Source organism: Rhincodon typus, chromosome 35, assembly GCF_021869965.1.
Source record: "Rhincodon typus isolate 14 chromosome 35, sRhiTyp1.1, whole genome shotgun sequence".
Lineage (NCBI taxonomy): Eukaryota > Metazoa > Chordata > Chondrichthyes > Orectolobiformes > Rhincodontidae > Rhincodon > Rhincodon typus.
In genome coordinates, this window is record NC_063366.1 from 20,894,741 (window position 1) to 20,896,427 (window position 1,687).

The following is a 1,687-nucleotide window of genomic DNA, read 5'->3' on the forward strand; positions in this document are numbered from 1 at the left end:
GGGTCAGGCACTGTCTCCCTCTGGGACTGGGTGGGACAGTGGGTCAGACACTGTCTCCCTCTGGGACTGGTTGGGACAGTGGGTCAGACACTGTCCCCCTCTGGGACTGGGTCAGACACTATCTCCCTCTGGGACTGTGTGGGACAGTGGGTCAGACACTGTCTCCCTCTGGGACTGGGTGGGACACTGTCTCCCTCTGGCACTGAGTTGGCGAGAGAACAATTATCGATTGTCCCTTCAATTTTGAGGGAGGTGAATGGAGTTATTGCTGGTGTTCGGGCATCAATAATAGTCTCTTATAGAACAGGCATTGCCTTGATGATGTATAGTAATGAGATGTAACCTACTGTGAGTGGGTCCTGGCAGGTTATTAAAGACGGAGTCTAGGTGTAGAGGTTATCTGAGCTGCAGTCCTGCAGCCGCACTGTCCAGTTCCATGTGCTATCACATCACTATCACATCGCCACCCTTACACACACGCTCAGTAAAGGAATTATACCCTTATTCTCTCCACCATGTTGCTGTTTATGGGAACCGCATCTATGCAAATTGGCGGCCATGCCTCCTGCCCCAAAACTTTGACTCTAAGGCAACGTATCATTGGCCATGATATTTGTTTGGCACAATGTGAGATTGTCTATGGATGGCACTGAAAGGTGAGTTGCTATGTGCTCCCTGACAGTCTGTTACTGCCCACTTTCACAGGCCGGGCAGTCCTGGGATGAGAGTCCCAGGTGTAAATAGAGTTGATAGGGGATGGGAAATGGAGTATCAACACTATCGTGCTCCTGACTAACTGCTTGCCTGTGTTTTTGTCCTTTGAAGGGGGAGTACCCAGTGCCCAGGCTGTGAGACCCGCTAGGCCGGAGCCTTGGCCTAGCCTCAGGGTTAAAGGTTGTGCTGCACTCCTTCCCCTCCCCCTCAACCCAGAGGCTATCCCATTAAGGAATGGAGGAGGACTGCAACTTCCAATATTCCAGCATGCTGCTCCAGGGCTTCCCAGAAGAAGAAATCCAGGAAACTGGGTTGGAGAACAGGGAAGCTTCACATCAAACTGGCCTCAGTTTGGACATGAACTTAATGGAGGTGAGTTAGATTCACTTGGTTGGTGACTGGAATGGCCTGCTCCTCTACACAATCACCCTCACTCTACACCCTCACCCTCACTCTACACCCTCATTCTACCCCATCACCCTCACTCTATACCATCACCATCACTCTACACCCTCACTCTACACCATCACCTTCACTCTACACCCTCACTCTACACCATCACCCTCACTCTACATCCTCATCCTCAATCTAAACCATCACCCTCACTCTACACCATCACCGTCACCCTCGCACTACACCCTCACCCTCACTCTACACTCTCATCCTCATTCTACACCATTACCCTCACTGTACACCCTCACTCTCACTCTACACCTCACCCTCACTCTACAACCTCATCCTCACTCTACACTCTCACCCTCACTCTACACCATCACGCTCTCTCTACACTATCACCCTCACTCTACACCCTCATTCTACACCATCACCCTCACTCTACGCCATCATCCTCACACTACACCCTCACCCTCATTCTACACTCTCATCCTCACTCACCACCATAACCCTCACTCTACACCATCACCCTCACTCTATACCCTCACTCTACACCATCACCCTCATTCTACACCCTCAC

At 51.2% G+C, this 1,687-nt stretch overlaps 1 protein-coding gene across 1 annotated transcript in view; it reads left to right on the top strand.

The window, feature by feature from the left end:
* The first annotated feature begins 948 nt into the window (after window positions 1–948).
* The window catches only part of LOC109925585 (steroid 21-hydroxylase), a 53,914-nt gene continuing 53,175 nt past the window's right edge, over window positions 949–1,687 (top strand). Inside the window, exon 1 of the mRNA XM_048616675.1 lies at window positions 949–1,086. Coding sequence (XP_048472632.1) covers window positions 949–1,086 — 138 coding nt within the window. The remainder of the gene's footprint in view (window positions 1,087–1,687) is intronic.